This window comes from Mirounga angustirostris, unplaced genomic scaffold (genome assembly GCF_029215605.1).
Source record: "Mirounga angustirostris isolate CCGP_5_RB_7025 unplaced genomic scaffold, mMirAng1.0.hap1 SCAF_4, whole genome shotgun sequence".
Taxonomy (NCBI): Eukaryota; Metazoa; Chordata; class Mammalia; order Carnivora; family Phocidae; genus Mirounga; species Mirounga angustirostris.
The window spans coordinates 36,612,219-36,633,475 of NW_026991712.1; the positions used below are offsets into that span (position 1 = coordinate 36,612,219).

Here is a 21,257-nt window from a genome sequence, read left to right on the forward strand (position 1 = left end):
AGATCAGGAATAAGACAAGGGTGTCCACTCTCACCACTTCTATTCAACATAGCACTGGAAGTCCTAGCCACAGCAATCAGACAAGAAAAAGAAATAAAAGGCATCCAGATTGGTAAGAAAGAAGTAAAACTTTCACTAACTGCAGATGACATAATACTATATGTAGGAAACCTTAAAGACTCCACCAAAAAACTACTAGAACTGATAAATAAATTCAGTAAAGTTGTAGGATACAAAATTAGTATACATAAATCTATTGCATTTCATGCAAACTTATGTCTAATAAAAACTCATTAAAAAATAAATTGCTTAGGGGTGCCTGGGTGGCTCAGTCGTTAAGCGTCTGCCTTCGGCTCAGGTCATGATCTCGGGGTCCCGGGATCGAGCCCCGCATCGGGCTCCCCGCTCGGCAGGGAGCCTGCTTCTCTCTCTCCCACTCCCCTACTTGTGTTCCCTCTCTTGCTGTGTCTCTCTCTGTCAAATAAATAAAATCTTAAAAATAAAAATAAAAATAAAAAAATAAATTGCTTAAACATGTTAAAGGCTACCCAAAATCGATAGTACACACTGTATATGGTGAAATACTGTAACCATTTCCAGTAGATCATAAGAAAAGAAAAAACATATCTTTATTGCTAATTCAAAATTATTTTAGACTTCCTAGACAAAGCTTAAACACAATAAATATAAATAATTACTATCAGTTTGCAAGAGTAAGCTAAATTGTCTTTATTTGTATATTAATAAATAAATGGTTTTTTAAACTGAAATATTACAATAAAATCCAGGAAAATTTGTATGTAAACTTAGCATGTGACCCATCCTCTCATGAAGTCAAGAACTCCAGAATCCTCAAAATAATAATAATTAAAAAAAACCCTAGACACCAAAATTAAAATATTTCATGTTAGAAAATGACATAAAGTTAAAAAACAATGATTTAGAAAAAAAATTTTGCAAGTGTGAGGAAATGCATTTTACTTAATTTCTTACCAATCTTATTTAAGAAAAAGACAAGTAGTCCAGTAAAATAATTGAAGTAATTCAACAAACTATTTACAAGAGAAGAATTAAAATGGAAAATGAGCAAGTAAAAAGATGTTTAATCACAAAAATGATCAGAAATATGCAAATTATAAGTACAGCCAGATACCATTTTTTAAGACATTAAATTGGCCTACAATTTTTTTATTTAAAGTCAGTTAGCCAACAAATAGTACATTAGTTTCAGAAGTAGAATTTGATAATTCATTGGTTGCGTATAACACCCAGTCCTCATCACATCACATGAAATGGGCCTACAATTTAAAAAAGTAATAACATCTAGTGTTGGTAGAATATTAATTGCTACAATCTTTGGGAATTCATCTGGCAAAATTGATTAAAATTAAAAGTACTATGATTTATGCCTGGAAAGCCACTTTGGGATTTTTATCCCATACAAGTAAATGTGTATGTATAGGAGCTGATTGCAGCATTGACTTCAGTAATATAAACGTATTATATCTTTATCAACTGAAGAACTATGGAATATTATATGACTATTTAGAAAGAATGTGTTTGAGCTATGTCTGTTGTCCTGATGAGATAGATGCACATGTATTGTTCAATGGAAAAATCAAGTTGTAAATTAAAGCATATAATATGATTCAGTTTTTATATAAAATAAATCCTACAAAGGAGTTCCAAAAAATCTGTTGCATCTCTATACACTAAAAATGAAGTAGCAGAAAGAGAAATTAAGAAAACAATCCCATTTACAATTGCAACAAAATAATAAAATACCTAGGAATAAACCTAAGCAAGGAGGTGAAAGATCTGTACTCTGAAAAGTATAAAACATTGATGAAAGAAACTGAAGAAGATACAAATGGGAAGATATTTCATGCTCATGAATTGGAAGAAACACTTTTGTTAAAATGTCTATGTTACCCAAAGCAGTCTACATATTTAATGCCATCCCTCTCAGAATACGAGCTACATTTTTCATAGAACTAGAACAAATAATACAAAAATTTGTGTGGAGCCACCAAAGACCCTGAGTAGGCAAAGCAATCTCAAGAGAAAACAAAGCTGGAGGGATCACAACCCCAGATTTCAAGATATACTACAAACCTATAGTGATCAAAACACTATGGTAGTGGCACAAAAATAGACACATAGATCAATGGACTAGAAGAGTATGGTCAGTTAATCTATGACAAAGGAGGCGTGAATATACAATGGAGAAATGACAGTCTCTTTGACAAATGGTGCTGGGAAAGCTGGATGACATCATGCAAAACAATGAAGTTGGACCACTTTCTTACACCAAACACAAAGATAAACTCAAAATGGATTAAAAACCTGTGAAACCTAAAACTAAAAAACTCCTAAAAGAAACCATAGGCAGTAATTTCTTTGATATTAGCCATGGAAACATTTTTTTAGGGATGTCTCCTCAGGAAAGGGAATCAAAAGCAAAATTAAAATACTGGGATTACACCAAAATAAAAAGCTTTTGCACAACAAGGGAAACCATCATTAAAACAAAAAGACACCTACTGAATGGGAGAAGATACTTGCAAATGGTATAGCCAGTAAGGGGTTAATATGCAGGATATATACAAAGAACTTACACAAATCAACACCAGATGAACAATCTGATTAAAAAATGGGCAGAGGACTCTAGAAAACAGTATGGATTTTCCTCATATAGTTAAAAACAGAACTACCCTATGATCCAGGAATTACACTACTAAGTATTTACCCAAAGGATACAAAAATAATAATTTGAAGGGATACATGCACCCCAATGTTGCGGTTGCATTATCATTATAATTGTTGCATTATCAACAATAGCCAAATTATGGAAAGAGCCCAAATGTCCATCAACTGATGAATGGATAAAGACGTGGTGTGTGTGTGTGTGTGTATACACATAAATATATATATGTGTGTGTGTGTATATATATATTAGAATATTATTTAGCCATCAAAAGCAAAGAAATCTTGCCATTTGCAACAATGTGGATGGAACTAGAGAGTATTATGCTAAGCAAAATAAGTCAGAGAAAGACATACCATATGATTTCACTCGTATGTGGAGTTTAAGAAAAAAAACACTTGTGATGAACACTGGGTGTTGTATGGAAGTGTTGAATCACTAAATTCTACACCTGAAACTAATATTACACTGTATGTTAACTAACTGGAATTTAAATAAAAACTTGAAAAAAATAAAAAATGGGCAGAGGACTTGAACATACATTTTTCCAAAGAAGACAGACAGATGGCCAACAGACACGTGAAAATATGCTCAACATCACTAATCATCAGCAAAATTCAAATCAAAACTACAATGAGATATCACCTCACACCTGTCAGAATGGCTAGAATAAAAAAGACAAGAAATAATAAGTGTTGACAAGGTTGTGCAGAAAATGGAACCCTCATGCATTGTTGGTGGGAATGCAAATTGGTGCAGCCACTGTGGAAAACATTATGGAGTTTCCTCAAAAAATTAAAAATAGAATTACCATATGACCCAGTAATGCCATACTGGGTATTTACCCAAAGAAAATGAAAACACTAAGTCAAAAAGATATATGAACCCTTATGTTTATTGCAATAGCATTATTTACAATAGCCAAGATATGGAAGCAACGCAACTGTCCATTGATAGATGAATGGATAAAGAAGATGTGATATATGTGGCTGAATTATTCTTATAAAAAAGAATGAGATCTTTGAGATCTTACCATTTGCAATGTGAATGGACCTAGAGGGTATAATGCTAAGTGAAATAAATCAGCCAGAGAAAGACAACTATCATATGGTTTCACTCATTTGTGGAATTTAAGAAATAAAACAGACAACAAAAAGAGACAAAAAACCAGACTCAACTATAGAGAACAAACTGGTGGTTGCCAGAGGGGAGGGGTGGGGGGATGGGTGAAATAAAAGAGGATTAAGAGTACACTAACTTTGATGAGCACTGAATAATGTATAGAATTGTTGAATCAGTATATTGTACACCTGAAGTTAATATAACACTATGTTCATTATACTTCAGTTTTAAAAAATGGACATAGGATCTGAATAGACATTTCTCCAAATAAAGATGTACAGATGACAAAAATGCATATGAGAAGATGTTCAACATTTATCATAAGAGAAATGCAGTCAACATTGGGAGATAGGGGTGGGCGAGTTGTTGATGTGGAATGGAGAGTGACTGCTAGTGGATATGAGGTTTTCTGGAAGGTGATGACATTTTATCGTGGTGATGGTTTGGGAATGTACTAAAACCCATTGGATTATATATTTTAAATGGGTGAATTATATGGAATGTGAATTATATCTTGAAGTTGTTATAAAAAAAAGCAGTGTGTGTGTAGACACACACACACAAATCTCAACGAACTATTTCTATACACCTTTTAGAATGAGTTAATTATGCAACACACATTGACAATACCAAGTGCCAGTCAAGGTGTAGAGCAGCTGGAACTCTTACATCGTTGATGCGATATTCCATTTTGGAAAACAGCTTGGCAGTCAGCTTTCTAAGTTAAACATACACCATACTACCCATCTATCCTACTCCCGCATATTACCCAAGAGAAACGAACAGTTCTGTTCACACAAAAACCTATATGTGCAAGTCTGTAGTTCCTTTATTTATAATCACCAAAAGCTGTAATAAACCCAAATTTCCTTGAATGGGGAGTGAATAAACAAACTATGGTTCATCCATACAGTGGAGTACTAAGCTGAAGAGGAGGAGAGAGGAATGAACCTAGTGATCCGTCTAAGAACATAGGTCAATCTCAAATGCATCACGCTAAATGAAGGAAGCTATGTACTATACTGATTCCAATTATATGACACTTTGGAAAAGGCAAAACTGTGGAGAACTAATTGGTGGTTGCCAGGGCCTGGGGTTAGAGGGAGTCATTGAATGCAAAGTGGTATGAGGAAGTTTGGAGGATGTAGGAACTATTCTCTATCTTGATTGTAGTCATGGTTATACAACTGTAAGTATTTGTTAAAACTTGTAGAAGTGGTTACTAAAGGGCGCCTGGGTGGCTCAGTTGGTTAAGTGACTGCCTTCGGCTCAGGTCATGATCCTGGAGTCCCGGGATCAAGTCCCGCATCGGGCTCCCTGCTCGGCAGGGAGTCTGCTTCTCCCTCTGACCCTCCCCCCTCTCATGCTCTCTGTCTCTCATTCTGTCTCTCAAATAAATAAATAAAATCTTTAAAAAAAAAAAAAAAGAAGTGGTTACTAAAAAGGATGGATTTTTACTGTATGTATTTTTTTTTTTTAGTTTTAAGGATTAAATAATTTTACCATAGGTAAATTATTTCTGTGTTTTTCATAGGTATTTATTAAGTTGTCATTTTATGTTTGACAAGATTGTTCTGTGTTTTTTTGGTCTTTATATTTTAGTTATTTGTAAACACCTTGAAGGGACATTTTGGCAGTCTAAAGACTTTTCGTCAGTTTTGATTTTATTCCTTTTAAACTTTTCATTCCATTTCATTTTTGGGTTAGATAGATGCAAAGACCTTCAAAAGGGGATGAGTTATTGGTGAACTGTTCATTAAATATTAGGCAAATTGATTTTGTATGACTGACTAGCCTTGACCACCTTGTAGTATTCCTCAAGGGGGTGTACCGACCTTAATACGTGGTCTGGTGTCTTTCTGGGACATATCGACTGCATTGCTGATGAGAATCCGAGAGTCGTGTGTAGCTGTGTACTATGTGTGGAGGCCTATTGGGAGTTTTTCTGGCTACAGGATCCACGTGTCCTGCGTATCTCACTCGTAGGCACTAAGACCGCCACCGAGATGCTACTGTTCAGGTGCTGGCTGCTTCCAAACTTTCTTCTGTTTCTTCATTACCCAGAAGATAGTCTTTGGTCAGGGCCAAATGGATGTTTTGGGCTGAACAGAAGGAAACCATTGTTCCCTCAGTCTTCCAGCCTTGGGGAGCCTAATGACTTCATGCCACACGCAAGCAGTGTTGAGCGCAGGTGCATGCTCAAGAACATCAGCCCATCAGATGTTGGCAGTACTACTCTGTGACGCTTTAATTTCCTCCCTGGAGTCAGCAGGGCTCTGTGTTGACTGATGTTACTATCACAGCACAACGGTTGCTTTCGCAGATAATCAGTGGAAGTCACATAAATGCAGACACCCTTGCCTCACCGACATGGGTACCTTACTGGTTGTTGTACTTGTCCAGGAGCATTCATTTAGTGTTCAAAGTACTGACATTCTTTAGAATTCTGGAAAAAAGTGAATATAAGACAAAAAGAGAATCAATAGTGAGTAAATGTTTGAGAATGAACAGCAACTCAGTAACTCTTCCATGATTTTGTGTGGCCCTCACAACCTCAAAATAAAATCTAAACTCCTTACTGTTGTTTAAAAGATAATTCATAATTAGGCCTGCCTGCTTCTCCGGCTTGCTTCCCTCCTTTCCTCAAACCTCACCCTGCGATGTAGTCATACTAGACTTACCTTCGTTTCCTCTCCTGCTCTCCTCTTCACCAAGCTAATCACGCGTCAGGTCAAAGAGTTAGTGGCATGCTCTCGGGAAACCTTTGCTGGTTTTAGTGCCCAGGTGTCCTCCCACAGAAGCCTGAACTGTGGCATTTACTGCACTCTACTACTATTGCTTATTGGATTACCTGTAAACTTCCTTCCTTCCTTCCTTCCTTCCTTCCTTCCTTCCTTCCTTCCTTCCTTCCTTCCTTCCTTCCTTCCTTCCTTCCTTCTTTCCTTTCTAAGATTTAATTTATTCACTTGACAGAGTGAGACAGCACAAGAAGAGGGAGGAGCAGACTCCCCGCTGAGCAGGGAGCCCGATGCGGGGCTCAATTCCAGGACCCCGGGATCATGACCTGAGCCAAAGGCAGATGCTTAACCTACTGAGCCACCCAAGTGCCTCAGGGCCTTATCTTTCTTGCTAACCCTGGTATTCCCAGGATAGTGTCTGGGATGTTAAATATTGAACCAAATTTTCTAAAACTGGAAGGACAGAGGGGCCTGTCGTGACCATAGTGACCTTATCAAGTGTTCTGGTTAGCTCTTTTTCTGTTTGTGATTATTTTTAACCCATTTTGCGACTGTGAAAATACCGAGAGTGACTTTTTTTCTCATACCTCCTCCTCCAATAAGTTACGTAACTTCTCTGGATTCAGTTTGTTAATCTGTAAAATGGGTCTAATAGTTGATGCAGGGTTGTTGAGAGAATTAAAGAAGTACCTGAAGGCAAGTAATGGCTTCAAACGTGGGACTCCGAGGTTCTTGCTCTCTCTTGTGCAAACAGAAGGTAGAGGCAGGGCTCCTGGTAATATTGCTCTAGTGACTAGGCCTTAATTGTCCTGAAAGGTGATTTTTCTTTTTCACTTGTCCTCTAATAGTGTCTCAGTCGTGAAGAAGGTATTGAGTGGATCAAAAAAGAAAGACTTCCAGCATTTCTGGAAAGCGATTGTTACTTTGAATACAGGTATTATAGTCCCATCAACAAACCTATTTTTTAATTGCCTGGGTTTTTTTTTTTTTTTAACCTAAAATCATTTTTCCATACTTTCTTGATAAAATCACATACTTTTAAACCCACTGGAGTTTGTATCCCACCTGCTATCGTATGTGAGTGATAGAGCATTTGAAATAAATGTATTTCAGTTGTGCTTCTTAGATCATTATGTTTTAAAAATTATCTACTTGTGATAATGGTATTTATGTGCAGGCTGTTAAAAAACAAATGTGTCATGAAAAAGAATGTCATAGTGGACCAAATTTTTCTTTTATGTTTCCTGACTTAATGTGTAAGTACCTAAACATTCTGAAATTTTACTAAAATTTGACCTATACTTAGAACCACCATGTTAAAAATCAAAGTAAAATAAATTAAAACAGAGTAATTATTAATTAGTAGTTCTGTGAATAAGCCATTAATTTTAGCAGATCCTAAGAGAATCATTGTGCAGAGTGAGGAGATGGACTTGAAAATAAAATAAAATTTTAGGGTTTTTTTTTTTTCCCCTGAATTCTACCGTATTTGAAACTTATTTCAAGTTTGTATGTTTTCTAAAATGCAGATTAGCCAAATTGGTCTCACAAGTAAGATGGAGTGTATCAGGCATGAACATCACATTCAATGCAGATTTTTCCCCCTGGGTCCTGAAAAAACCAGCCAGTCTACCACCACCTGTTGTTGATGAAGAGAATGTTATCATCATGAAAAAGTTCTACATTTCTCTTGGCGAGGTAAAAGTATGAGTGTTTCTTCATGACTTGGCATTTCAAGGAGACTTCTCATTTTAGGGATAGGAATTTCATTTGTACCACTTGAAAAGGGGAAATGACTTCAAGTACTTCCTTTTTTTAAAGATTTTTTTATTTGAGAGAGACAGAATGAGAGTGCACAAGCAGATGAAAGGAGCAGAGGCAAAGGGAGAAGCAGACTCCCCACTGAGCAGGGAGCCCCACATGGGGCTCGATCCCAGGACCCCGGGACCATGACCTAAGCCGAAGGCAGATGCTTAACCAACTGAGCCATCCAGGCGCCCCGACTTCAAGTACTTCTAAGGCAGATTTAGCAAAACATTTTGTGGATTTATGCTGACTCCTTTACTCTGCACTCTTTCACCTGAAATGTAATTGGTATTATTATCCTCATGTGTACAGAGAACCAAATGCAAGATTGAAGAACATGCTCAGTGTCACCCGTGAAGCGAGGAAGGGTACCTTGAATTGTATCCATGGTTTCATTGTTCATTGCAAAATTTTCATTGTTTGGAATCTATAATTTTTGTACAAAATGATGATAAATTGGGTCTTCTCCTCCCTATTGTTAAGATTATTCCTCAGTAGTAAAATGCATGACCCTTTAACTGTTATCAGATAAATTTGTCCTCCATGAAGAAATGCTGTGTTGTATGAGTGCATTTAAAGAGATCTAACCTAGAATCAGAGGTCCTTTTGGAGAGTCATGGTGTAGTAAAAACCATTGTTTGATCTCTGGCCTCTAATTATCAGGTCTTCTTTCTGGGAACACATTTCCTATACACAACTCTGTACAAAACCAGGAATTGCAAATAAGTGGCCCAAGTGTTGCTGCTCTCCTGGTTTCCATTCATGACAGACATTGCTAATCAATCATGGCAATTTTCCTGCTGAGCTAGGACTTGGCTCCAAATTCTTTTCAACACAGCCCTCTAGGCAAGCACTTCCAATTGATCAAAGATGTCATACAAAAGGAAAACTATTTGCCATCTCTGTCGGAATAGATAGACTTAACCTATCTTACTTGACCATTTATTTTCATGTGTAGTTCCGATTTAATTTTGTAGTTTGGTATTTCTATCAGTAATATTTGGCAAAAATGTTTGAAATTTTGCCAGTTGCATTATTTCCACTGAGCTAATGCTAGGGATGTACGAAAAGCATATTGTACTTCTCTCTTATACTTATTTTTAAGTATTTATTTTTTCTCTTATGTATTATAGGAATGTCAGGAATGTCATAAAAAATGTACTGATAGTACAGGTCAGTAAACATACAACAGGAAGAATCAATCTAGGGAAATAAATCTGATTCCTCACATGTCAATTAAAGCAAATGTAAGAGAGTAAAATTTAAGCTAGTTTTACTTTTGCTATTTTCTGTGATGAAAAAACTCAATTCTGTCCACTTGATTATAACTCTCTAATATCCTTTTTTTAAGATTTTATTTTTATTTATTTATTTGAGAGAGAGAGACAGAGAGAGTCAGGGGTAGAGGCAGAGGAGGAGGGAGAGGGACAAGCAGACTCTGCACTGAGCTTGGAGCCTGACACAGGGCTTGATCTCATGACACTGAGATCATGACCTGAGCCAAGATCAAGAGTTGGATGCTCAACCAACTGAGCCACCCAATTGCCCCACTAATATCTTCTTAATAGCTCTTGAACTTTGAGGATTCAAAATTCTTTGAGCCCTTAAATCATTTAAATCATGACTGTAGATAAGGATTAATCTTTATGATGATAACTGGTAATATGTCTTTGAGTCTTCATTAAACATCTAAACACAAACAATTGACTCATCTTTCAAGCATATTAAGTGGACTAGTTACCTACTTTTTTGTCTGACTGACTACTTACTACTTCTCTAGTTTTTGCTTTGCAATCTTTTTTGCACAGTTGAAATAACAAGGACTTTTGTTTATTGGCCTCTCTCAATTCCCTAACAGTTCTTCATTATTTTGGCCTTCTCTCAGTGCTTAGGATACTGCTTGGAATAGAGTAGTCACTCAATAAATATATGTTGAATGAACATATAATAATAAATGACTTGGTTTTATTTTTTTTAAAGATTTTATTTATTTATTTGAGAGAGAGAGAGCACGAGAGTGGGGAGGGTCAGAGGGAGAAGCAGACTCCTTGCTGAGCAGTCCCGATGCGGAACTCTATCCTGAGACTGAGCTGAAGGCAGTCACTTAATCAACTGAGCCACCCAGGTGCCCAAATGACTTGGTTTTAAAGGAAGGAAAAGAGGGAACAAAAGGAAATTAGAATCTTTCAAAGCTTTTATCCACCCAGGAAACCTAACTTTTAAGAGGGGTAGTGATTATATAGGTGGCACTTTTCATTTCTCTCTCTTGCTTTTTGGTTTCATTGTGTGGCCTGACTTGCCCTGCTAATTCTGTATCATAGAGAACAATACCGATTCCATTTGAACCCTGCCTATTTTGTGAGTATTCCTGAGGCTAAGGGCCAACCTGCTGACTCAGCTGGAGGAAGGAGAAAGGAGAGTAATGCTGGACACTCCCCTCTCTGCTTCTGTTGAACAATCTGGATTATTTTAGAAAGATTTTGAGGATATTACTGAGAGAGGCAGGCAGAGGAATTTTCCCAGGAAAGCTGAGAAAAGGGCTTCTCAGGACTGGGGTTCTGGAAGCTGAAGGTCAGCTTGGGAATTGGGTCAGCTGGCTTGAGGGTGCACAAAGGAAAGGAAAAATTGAAGGCTCCATCCAGGGGCAGATGGAGTCAAGAATCAATTTTCAGGGAGCGTACAATCCAAGAAAAGCTGTGAAAACTGAATTTATGGCAAAGGGGCAGTTGAGCTTGGGGAGGTTTTCAGTGCTCCTAAGAGTAAGTCTGTCATATTAGGGAGGTGTTGTAAAAAACGCGGAGCCAGATCAGACAGAATTAGGGGCAGGGAATAATTGGGAAGTTGTAAATGTGGGAGTAGCTGGCAAAGGATGGAGCCAAGAACTGATGAGCCATGTGACTGCCAAGATACGGTGAGGTGGCCTGACTCTATAATGAAGCGGGCAAGTAGGGTTGCATGCCTCCGGTGGAAGAGTGGGGAAGGATTTGATGGATTTGGGGCTCATTTTACCTTTGGTCATCTAATATCCAGATAATCTGAGTTGAAATTTCCTTCCCATTATTCTCAAATAATGAATTTTTCTTTTCTTTCATGGCATAGTTTTCCCTTTCATATTGCACTATGCAAATTTAACATTCTAGTGACGTGTCAAGGTCTGCGACTGGGAGAACACTGCTGATCTTAATGTTAAACCAAGGTGCACCTTTCTTCCTAGGCCTCCTATACTCAAACAAAAGATTGGTTTGCATTAGCCAAACAGAGTCTTCAAACAGCATCGACGTTTTCATTGCCATCTTGTGTAGTCCACAGCAAACGTGAAACACCGGTTGTTTCATCTGTTTCTGGTAAGCAGAAAGGACAAGAATGATTTCAAAACTCCTTAAATCCTTGGTTATTGGTGTTCTAATCTTCCAGTACAACACATAGTGGTGGGGGAGAAAAATAATCTCCATTCCTACCCGCCCCCCCACTTCACTTTCCACTGTTTTTATTTTTAAAGATTTATTTATTTATTTTAGAGAGAGAGAAATAGAGCAGGGGGAGGGGCAGAGGGAGAGAGAATCTCAAGCAGACTCCCTGCTGAGCGTAGAGCCCACTGTGGAGCTGGATCTCACAACCCTGAGATCATGACCTGAGCCGAAATCAAAAGTCAGATGCTTAATTAACTGACTGAGCCATCTAGGCACCCCTCTGCTGTTTTTTGAGAGGCAACGGGGCATAGGAAAAAGAGAATGGGTTTAGATGGGTTAATGCTTATTAGCTGTGTGACTTTTTAAAGTTATTCCACTTCTTGAGAGCCTTGCTTTTCTTATCTGTAAGATGAGAATAATGATACACACTAAATGTCTAGAAGAGGCCTGGCCTAGTGCCGGGTCCCTCATAGGCAGTCGGTAAATGTTTGTCTTGTCTTTACTTCCTGTGACAGTTTACAGATTCTTATTATTAAATATTTGAAATTAAGTGGGCGGAACTTTTCTCTCCTCTTGAAAGTACATAGTCGTTCATGCAACTTGAGTTTTCCTTCTAAGTTCAGACTTGTTTTTCTCCTTGAAAAACAGATACATTTCTACCGTGGGGAACTTTTGTGGACGATACCAACTTTTCATAGATATAGGAGGAAACTTTCAGAAGTGGGTGTCCTTAACATGATATTGCTAGAGGAAAAAATCTAGCAATGTGACTCAGGAGAGGAACTTAGCAATTCACTAAGTTCCTAATTCTTTTGAAAAGTGTAAGCAACCTCTGAGGACATTAAATCTGGGTTCTCTAGAATTGAACCTAAATCTAGGTAAAGAAGGAAAATAGTCTCCTTAATTGCAAATAGCTGAATTTATAGGTTTCTTGCTGTTTCCCCCAAATAGTAAAGTAGAAAATTGGAGAGCAAAGATAGTGAAAGGGTAGAGAAAGGGTAGCAGGAGGGTGGTGAACAGAAATGCGGGCCTTGCTCTCTCCCTCCACTTCTGTGGGATTGAGTGTATACCCAGCATCTTTTCATAGGTTTACAAAAGTCTAGTCTCTTAATATTGGGGGGACTTAGTATCTTCATTTTCTTTTTTTTTTTTTTTAAAGATTTTATTTATTTATTTATTTGAGAGAGAGAATGAGAGAGAGAGAGAACATGAGATGGGGGAGGATCAGAGGGAGAAGCAGACTCCCCGCTGAGCAGGGAGCCCAATGCGGGACTCGAACCTGGGACTCCAGGATCATGACCTGAGCCGAAGGCAGTCGCTTAACCAACTGAGCCACCCAGGCGCCCCAGTATCTTCATTTTCAATAAAAATTGTAATAAAACACTTCCAGTTCACTGGGATTTGAAACTATTACTGAGAAAATGGCCATTGAAGTGGGGAAACAGATGACAACAGTTTTCCTGCTCTGTGGCATTTCAAGCGGTAGATTTGCCATGTGAAATAAAGCACTGACATCAGATATTTCACCGATTCCTAAATAAGGAGAAAATAAATAAGTCTAAATAAAGACTACATGTCTTTAGAGAAAGTGTGAAACAATCCATTTGTATTTGTAAGCCTTCATAAGTACCTTATGCCATTTTGTAATTTTGATAGTAGGTTGTAAGTATGATAGCAATTGAATCTTTTGGTTAAAATAGTGAATTTTTAAAAATTCCTGATATGACTCCAGTTCTGATTTGTTCATTGATTGTCTAATTTTATATTATAGCATGACATATTAGAATATGTACATTAAACAATTGTTTAATAGATTTGGCCTTTACATATGGACATTCTATATCAGCCTCAAATACGACATTTTAAAAGCGCATAATGTCTTTTTGATGATCCTCTGTAATAGGGATGTCAAATATTTCATTCATCTGCCACCATTATCCACTTCCATGTCCAAGGAAGACATGGCCAATCCTGTTAGCAGTTTTTTCTCTAGTGGTATCAAATGTAGCTTCAGAACTCCCCCTTCTGTACCCGAAGTGCCTACCTGTGCCAAACCCACTTACCATGCTGGCTCTGCAACATCTAGTTAATAATAAAAGCAACTTTGTATTCATATCTGATCTAATAGCCCTTTATGATTTAATGCAGACAGCTTTATCTTTGATGATGGAATTCACCCGAGGATAAAAAGGGACTCATCTGAAACCATTAGATTAACTTCTCATTTTGAAGAAGAAGAAGAAGAAGACATTGGGTCCATCTCTCTACAAGACACTCCTTCTCAAGCCCTTCTGAGAATATACCTTGAGAGGCAACAGGATGCTGATGAAAGCCTTATATTGAATTTCTCAACATGGGAAGAATTTTTAAGATCTTATGTAACCTTTATATTGAGAGTAGCAATTCATCAAATTTTTGATGAGCCACTGATGGAAAGCCCAGATTATATAAATTTCAACAAGGTAACAGAAGTGGTGCTTGAGGAGGGTTTTGAGCCTATCCCTGGCAGGAATGTTTTGTTAAGTGAAACATTTCAAATCACAAGTGAAAAGTCAGAAGAGATGTTAGAACAAGCAAGTTCAAAGAGTGAGAGCATTGGACCAGAAACCAGGGCTGATTGGTGTATGTCTCACAAAGCTTACGATATTGGCAATAGAAAGGAGTTTGAAAGATTTAAGAAATTTATAAAAGATACATTAGGAGAGAGATATTGGTCATTATGGATGGATATTGAGAGGTTGAAAGTCCTTAAGGACCCCAGAAGACATCAAAGGTATGTCTAGTTTTTACTTTCAATAGTTGTTTTTTTTTTTTTTTAATTATGGAATATTAGTTTGGGTTCCTTAAGCACAGGCAGAAAGCCTGAAATAAAGATAAAAATGTAATTTATACTTTTAGAAATGAATAATAACATTTATTTTATTATAATAATACTGATTTTACTAGTTCTGTGATTTTGTAATTATCAGATACAAATAGTGGCGTTTGGGTTCACATATGTTTTTTCCCACGGATTCTAAACCTGCTTTCAAATCAATCATTCTGTCTTATTTTTATAACACTGTAGTGATATATTTTTTAGAGAAAATAATTTTTCTGTTATATAACCACACTGACTTCAGACACCTTATATAAAATGTACCTTATGCCATGGTAAGAGACTGCTGTTCCTAGCAGCCTGCTCAGTTAACAAATCCCGTGATCTTTGGTTGGATGCCACTTGGACATTCATATCTGAATAAGATATCTCCTAGATATGCCACATATCCTCTAGAGAGCCTCCTGGTTGTCTGATGGGTCCAGGTCCTTATTTGCCTATCCCATGTGTTTTAGATTATGGTAAGTCTTAACAACCTTAAGAGGACCCTGCTTTAGGAAGGTTTTTATCCTGTCTATGTTCTCCTTTCTGCTCTGAAGCAGATCAATACAGTAGACTGCAATTCCCAGGAAGGATTTGACTGAGTGTATACTAGTAACTGGGTTATTCCACTTATTTCAATGGCATTCAGATCATAGAGCTCATTTTTGTGCATACTTATAGGATCAGGGGTTATCAAATGGTTGATTATGCAGCCATGAGTTGATGGATCATGGAGTAGAAAGCCACTACCACTTTTCAAGATATATTAAGGAAGTTATATGCAAGCAACCTATATAAATTCTTCAGGAGCAATCCTGTATTAGTTCCTGTTGTTGCTGTAGCAGATTGCCACAAATTTAATGGCTTTTATTTTTATTTATTTATTTTTTATATTTCTAGGATTTTATTGACTTTTTAAAAAAGATTTTATTTACTTATTTGACAGAGAGAGAGACAGCGAGAGCAGGAACACAAGCAGGGGGAGTGGGAGAGGGAGAAGCAGGCTTCCTGCGGAGCAGGGAGCCCGATGCGGGGCTCGATCCCAGGACCCTGGGATCATGACCTGAGCCGAAGGCAGACGCTTAAGGACTGAGGCACCCAGGCTCCCCACTTTACTGACTTTTAAATAAAGTTCACATAGTATCTTCTTAAAGCCTTTGTATAAATATTAGTGATTTTATTGTAACTTTGATTACATGGAAGATGTATATTAGTATCTTAGTCTTTTAAAGCAACATAAATTTATTCTGTCACAGTTTGGAATTAGTAAGTCTAACATGGGTGGGTAGGGCTACATTCTTTCTGGAGGCTCTAGGGGAGAATTCGTTTCCTTTCTTTTTCCAGCTTCCAGAGGTCACCTACTTTCCTTTGTTCATGGCCTTTCCTCAATCTTCAAGCCAGCAATGTAGCATCTTCTCTCTGAGGTCTGCTTCTATCCGCACATCTTTTCTCAATGACTCACCCTCCTGCCTCCTTCTTAGAAGGACCCTTGTGATTACATTAGGGCCATCTAGATAATCTAGGATAATCTTCTCAAAATCCTAATCACATTGGGGCGCCTGGGTGGCTCAGATGGTTAAGCGCCTGCCTTCGGCTTAGGTCGTGATCTCCAGGTCCTGGGGTCAAGCTCCATGTCAAGCCCGATGTTGGGCTCCCAGCTCAGCAGGAAGTCTGCCTCTCCCTGGGTGCCTCTCCCCGCTGCTCGTGCTCGCTCTGTCCCTCTCTCTTTCTCTCAAATGGATAAATAGAATCCTTAAAAAAAAAAATCCTAATCACATCTGCAGAATGCCTTCGACCATGTAAGGTAACGTTCAGAGATTCTGGGAATTAGGACATGGACATCTTTGGAAGACCATTGTTCAAACTACCAAAAATATCCTTCTTATTCCCATAATTGTAAAAAATATTTTTATCTCCACATTGGTATTCCTGTAACTCAGTGTTTGAGTTAGTTCATTACTTGTCTGAAACATCTTAAAAGTGAAAACATTTGGTTTGTTGAATGTCATAGCAATGTGCGTGGATTTGTTTTGTTTTAGACATCTTGAGAAGATGAAAAAATGCTATCTAGTAAGCAATGGAGATTGCTACCTTTCTGCAGAAATATTATCAAAATTTAAACTGCTAGACGCATCTCAGTGGAATGAAGAACACTTAAGAAATATTCAGGCTGAGGTTGTAAAACCCTTACTTCTATATTGGTGAGAAAAATAATGTGAATCAAACTTATTTGCTTTTACTTTTCCTAGGCAGGTTACGAGTTATACTTTTTTGTCTTACCGATTTATAATTTACTGAGATTTAAAATGACAAGATTATTAAATCTTTTGCCTTCCTTAAAGTCAGTTAGAGAAAGACAAATACTATATATTTCATTCATATGTGGAATTTAAGAAACAAAACAAACAACGATTTAATGAATATCATGAAGCAAATACTTATGTAACCACTACGTGGGCTGGGAAATAAAGCATTGCCAAGACCCCTGAAGGTCCCTTATCGATCACAACACCCTCACTCCCCCTTGGAGGTAACCACTATCCTGACTTTTGTGATTATCATCCTCTTACTTCTCTTTATAGTTTTACCAACCGTGTATGCAAATAAATCCTTAAGCATATACTTTTCTCTGTTCTACAACTTTATATAAATGGAATCCTGTTGTATGCATTCTTTTGTGTCTTCTATCAACATTACATGAGAGAATTGTCTGTAATTGTGTTTAAGAGTTTTATTGATTTTCATTGTTGTTTATTGGTATTCTGCATGAATATACCGTAATTGCTATTTTTTTTTTAAACATTTGGGTTGTTCCCTACTTTTCACAATTAAAAGCAGTGCTGTAATGTATATTCTTGTACACATATCCATTTTTCTACAGCAGTTGTATCCATTTATGCTCTCATCCACAGAATAAGAGAGTGCCCATTGTTGTAAATCCATGGTAGCATTTAATATTGTCAAACTTTTAAATTTTTGCGTATGTGTTTAGTTTGTTATTGGTGTCATGTGGTTGTAACTGGCATTTCCCTGAGTACTAGTGAGGCTGATAATCTTCTCCATGATCAGTCATTTGGTCATTTGGATTTCAGTTTTCATTAATTGCTTGTTTATCTCATTTGCGCATTTTTCTATTGGGATATATATGCACACACATATGTACATACTCACACACACACACACATCATATTGAATACAGTTTCTTTGATCGTATTATGTGACATACCTTCTCCCACCCTCTAGAGCTTGAGAATTAAGTTGTGTGCCGTGTACATGAGAACTCATATGATGGAAGCATGAAAAATAATACAACACCAGTTTATGATTGACTGTGAAACTTATTCCACAATATTTGATGAAGTTACATAGTGGCTAATAAAAAATTAATGCTATGAGTGAAATAATAATGCAAGATTAAATTGATAGGGGCATTTTAGATGAGCAGAGACTTTTAGATAAGCAGAGACTTATGGGGGTCCATATGAGTATAGTATAATGATGGAAATCAGAAAATTGAGACACTTAGATTTTCTGGCCAGCACATGTATGCTTTATTGGATAAGGATCTTGTAGATATTCCCACTTACTGGTTGACATGAGAATAAGAGGTCATTTTGGATATTTCCAAGTATGCAAGTAAAGGTTCTGAAATATAGTTAGGATGACCACCTAGATCTATAGTGTTCTCTCTGAATCTAAACTAATTATGAACTTTGGATTTTCTTCCACTCCCAACCTGTGTTCACATCAGGGGAATATCTGCTTTCTTCCTGTTTTAAAGGGAGGCAGTTTTGTTGTTGTTGTTGTTTTTGTTGTTGTTGTTGTTTCTACCAGGACCTGAAATATGGAGTGAGAATTTGTCTTTGGGCTGTGGCATCAGGGAGGAAACCTGGTCCAAGCTGCAAATAGCATCAGGCCTGACAGCTGGGGTTGGCCCTGTAGCCAATAAAGAGCCCATAGACTAAATACCAGGATAGCCATCCAATTAAGCACGGCCTTGACATTGTGCCAAACATTCTTTTTCCTGGGTTTCTGGAAGTAGTGTTGGTCTGTCATTTATATAAATTGTTGTAAAACTAATTCTTATCTTTAAATTTAAGGCTTGAAAATAGAGCATATGGATCAAAATCCACTTTAGTAGTATAGTTAAACATTATACAAATGTCTTTATATTTTAAAATGTGAATTTCATCTACCAGTTTTTTTTATTATGTTCAGTTAGCCAACCTATAGTACATCATTAGTTTTTGATGTAGTGTTCAACGATTCATTAGTCGCGTATAACACCCAGTGCTCATCCCAACACATGCCCTCCTTAATGCCCATCACGCACTTACCCCATCCCCCACCCCCCTCCCTTCTGTAACCCTCAGTTTGTTTCCCGGAGTCCAGAGACTCTCATGGCTTTTCTCCCTCTCTGATTTCTTCCCACTCAGTTTTCCCTCCCTTCCCCGTGGTCCTCCGCTCTATTCCTTATGTTCCACATATGAGTGAAACCATATGATAATTGTCTTTCTCTGCTTGACTTATTTCACTTAGCATAATCCCCTCCAGTTCCATCCATGTCGATGCAAATGGTGGGTATTTATCCTTTCTGATGGCTGAATAATATTCCATTGTGTATATACATATATATATATATATGTGTGTGTATATACACACACACTACATCTTCTTTATCCATTCGTCCATTGAAGGGCATCTCGGTTCCTTCCACAGTTTGGCTATTGTGGACATTGCTGCTATGAACATTGGGGTGCATATGCCCCCTCTTTTTACTGCTTTAAAATGGCCAGATACGCATTTTATGTTTATTTTACTAGAAACTGTAAGTTATTTTTAAAAATTCCTTCAATACAATAGATATATAGATTTCTTTTTCTTATCAAACAGATAGTAATTTGAATGTAATTTTATTGTTTTTTTTCCTAGTGTATATTGCCTCTTTATATGAGTGAGTGTGATTTCAGGCAGTTGATATATCGTAGACAAACATTTTTTTTAAGGCGAGGCAGCAGAAAAAAAGTGGGAATTTTTAGAAAAAGGATTTGGTAAGACTGATCATTGTGAGCATTGGCATTCTAGATTTTGTAGGCTTTCGATTTTTGAGGCTTATTGTCTAGCTTAATCTGAAATTTGTTTTTCCTTGGATTAGGGCACCAAGATTCTGTGTTACTCATTCATCCTCAGCAAAACATGCTGGTGCTGAACTGAAATTCTGGCACCTCCGTCAGGAGAAACCAAGGAAGGATGTTGACCCATTTCCACAAATGGCAACCCTCTTGCCATTAAGACCTCAATCTTGCATTCCACAGATACCTGTTATGCAGGTTGGGTAGACATTGATACTTTGACTTCTTTATTAAGTTTATGATAAAATATCTATGCTTGGGTTTTGTGCACTAATACTTAAGTTTTATAATAAGCTTTTTTGGGGGGGTTGTTGTTAATGTGCATCCTGCAACAGTTATGAGTTAAGAAAACCCATGGTCTGTTCTCCACCAAGCGACCAGAGTGAGCCTTTAAAAATATATGATCAGGTCACTCACCGGCTCAGGATTCCCTAGGGGCCTCCTCTCTCACTCAGAATAAAATCCCAGGTCTTTACACAGCTATACACACCCCTGCTGACCTCCTGACCTCATTTCCTACCATTCTTCTCGAGCCTGGTCTACTGCAACCACACTGGCCTCTCTGCTGTTCTTGGAACACACCATGCAAAAATTGGGAAGTGGTGCATTTGTTGTCCCCTTCACGCAGAGCACTGTTCTTCCAGCTATCTATGTGGCTTGTCCCCTCACTCACTTTAGGTGTGTGTTCGAGCATCGCGTATTCCGAGAGGCTGTCCTTGACATTTCCGTATGAGCACACTTGCATAGGATGGCACAGATGCCCTCCATCACTGTGCAAGCCCTCAGCCCTCTGCTGTGCTTGATTTTGCTTGATAGTACTCATGACCACGTGATTAATGTTTATTGCCTTAGAGTCTCCTACTGGAATATCAGCACTTACCCAAAGTGCCCGGCACATGATAGTTGCTTAATAAATATGAATGAATGAATGGGCGCCTGGGTGGCTCAGTTGGTCAAGCGACTGCCTTCGGCTCAGGTCATGATCCTGGAGTCCCGGGATCGAGTCCCGCATCGGGCTCCCTGCTCGGCGGGGAATCTGCTTCTCCCTCTGACCCTCCTCCCTCTCATGCTCTCTGTCTCTCATTCTCTCTCTCGCAAATAAATAAAATCTTAAAAAAAAAAAAAATTAAAAAAAAAATAAATAAATATGAATGAATGAATGAGAAGTAGCAACAGCAGAATTAAAAGTAGTGAGTACTTTTTATAATGGGGGAGAATAAAATAGTACAAAAAGATAAGGACAAAGGCAAAAAAGAAAAGGGAAGTTCAACTTTATACAGAAGAAGTAAATAACCCTACATACTTTGTAGCCAAAACGTGCATTTCAGGAGTAAAGAGTCTTCTTAATCTTAATAGCCTTTATTTATTTATTTTTTATTATTTTATTATTTTTTAAAAGATTTTATTTATTTATTTGACACAGAGAGAGACAGTGAGAGAGGGAACACAAGCAGGGGGAGTGGGAGAGGGAGAAGCAGGCTT

The 21,257-nt window shown here is 37.6% G+C and overlaps 1 protein-coding gene across 12 annotated transcripts in view; it reads left to right on the forward strand.

Annotated features, from left to right (window-relative positions):
• The window catches only part of RGS22 (regulator of G protein signaling 22), a 125,757-nt gene that overhangs the window by 29,917 nt on the left and 74,583 nt on the right, over positions 1-21,257 (forward strand). For all 12 annotated transcript variants that reach the window (XR_010410576.1, XM_064588075.1, XM_064588069.1 and 9 more), the window contains exons 5-10: positions 7,416-7,501; positions 8,097-8,265; positions 11,588-11,717; positions 13,932-14,556; positions 16,683-16,844; positions 19,799-19,973. Coding sequence is in view for 11 of the 12 variants with exons in the window: in XM_064588075.1 (XP_064444145.1) it covers positions 7,416-7,501; positions 8,097-8,265; positions 11,588-11,717; positions 13,932-14,556; positions 16,683-16,844; positions 19,799-19,973 (1,347 nt within the window). In the remaining variant the exon portion in view is untranslated. The remainder of the gene's footprint in view (positions 1-7,415; positions 7,502-8,096; positions 8,266-11,587; positions 11,718-13,931; positions 14,557-16,682; positions 16,845-19,798; positions 19,974-21,257) is intronic.